The sequence below is a fragment of the Etheostoma cragini genome, chromosome 7, assembly GCF_013103735.1.
Source record: "Etheostoma cragini isolate CJK2018 chromosome 7, CSU_Ecrag_1.0, whole genome shotgun sequence".
NCBI classification, from domain to species: domain Eukaryota; kingdom Metazoa; phylum Chordata; class Actinopteri; order Perciformes; family Percidae; genus Etheostoma; species Etheostoma cragini.
In genome coordinates, this window is record NC_048413.1 from 27,138,834 (window position 1) to 27,140,406 (window position 1,573).

At 44.6% G+C, this 1,573-nt stretch overlaps 2 protein-coding genes across 2 annotated transcripts in view; one reads left to right on the forward strand and one right to left on the reverse strand.

Annotated features, from left to right (window-relative positions):
* rhoaa (ras homolog gene family, member Aa) overlaps nucleotides 1–1,291 on the reverse strand; it is a 3,763-nt gene extending 2,472 nt beyond the window's left edge. Inside the window, exons 1-2 of the mRNA XM_034875879.1 lie at nucleotides 1,136–1,291; nucleotides 317–437 (exon numbers count right to left, since the gene is read on the reverse strand). Coding sequence (XP_034731770.1) covers nucleotides 317–437; nucleotides 1,136–1,291 — 277 coding nt within the window. The remainder of the gene's footprint in view (nucleotides 1–316; nucleotides 438–1,135) is intronic.
* The window catches only part of tpk2 (thiamin pyrophosphokinase 2), a 34,151-nt gene that overhangs the window by 15,536 nt on the left and 17,042 nt on the right, over nucleotides 1–1,573 (forward strand). The window lies entirely within an intron of this gene.

The window sequence follows — 1,573 nt, forward strand, 5'->3', positions numbered from 1 at the left end:
CCTACACATCAAATAACCTACACATCAAATAACCTGCACATCAAATAACCTGCACATCAAATACCCTACACATCAAATGACCGGTGCATCTCCTGACGCAAGGATGTTTTTAGTGATAGTGTACGATATCTGGTTTGGTAGGTTCCTATATAGTTCACTATTTAATAAACAAAGGGGTGGGTGGGTGGGTGAGTGAGTGAGTGAGTGAGTGAGTGAGTGAGTGAGTGAGTGAGTGAGTGAGTGAGGGAGGGAGTGAGCAGTTTCGCACACAGCTACTGGTGGGGAAAAACAAAAATGACAAAGAGTAAAATCTCACCCAAACTGTCGGGGCTGTCGACGGAGAAACACATGAGGATGACGTCTGTGTCTGGGTAGGAGAGAGGCCTCAGGCGGTCGTAGTCCTCCTGACCCGCGGTGTCCCACAGGGCCAGCTCCACCTGGAACAGGACCAAGGAAGTCTCTATATACAGCAGTATATCTTTATTAGGAATACATCTCTATAAAATACCCCCCTCACATACCCTTCACCATACGTAGAGATCGGCATGGGGAACTTTCCATAAAATCATCTCTCAATGCAAATCAAACCAGCTGTTAGTCTAATGGAAATAACACCATGGCATTCTCTGGCTATGGTGAAGGGTATGTAATGATGTAGAAGGGGGGGCTATTTGACCCTTGTGTTGTCTTGCCGTCAACCGTGAAAAAAAAACACACGTTTTGGTCACTTTTTTTCAACATTATTATCGCTTTTTCCACCATTTTTGTCACTTTTTTTTAATGTTGTGGGTGCTTTTTTATGTTTTTGGTGTTTTTTACAAAAGTTTTTGGGAAACTCCGTCAGCGTGCTTTTGGAGGAGGCTCTGGCAAGAGTAACGTCAGACAATCTGCTTCCTGTTTACACCTGCACGCACATGCCCAGTGTGTGAATGGTCGTAATATGGACGGAGCTAGTTCTGCTACTGGAGCTGTAACTCTTGTGTGGACGGATCTCATTTTTTGGGCTCAAAATGCTGCTTCAAACTAGAAATGTAGGAGTGTAGATGCAGTCTCAGACTACAGTCTCGGTGCAATGTAAGTTCATTACTGTAAATATGAAAAAACATACAATATGTCCATATGATAAACAGCTTACCTGTTTACCATCCACCTCAATATCTGCAACATAGTTCTCAAACACAGTGGGCACGTACACCTCAGGGAACTGGTCTTTGCTGAACACTATGAGGAGACAGGTCTTGCCACAGGCTCCATCGCCGACTATCACCAGTTTCTTTCTGATTGCAGCCATCTAAAAGTACAGAAAAAAAGTACATTTACTAGAAGATCTGGGATGTTTGCAGACAGGTTCAGGCAGGGCAGAGATGTAAATGACAGCTATGATTAACCAAACTTAAGCTATTTGGTTTATGGACAGCCCCAAACTTATAACTTATTATGGACAGTGGGAGTGGCGGTTCTATCTATCTTCGTCCATTTATTTGGTATCGGGTCTCGGGGGCAGCAGCTCCAGCAGGGGACCCCAAACTTCCCTTTCCCGAGCCAAATCAACCAGCTCCGACTGGGGGATCCC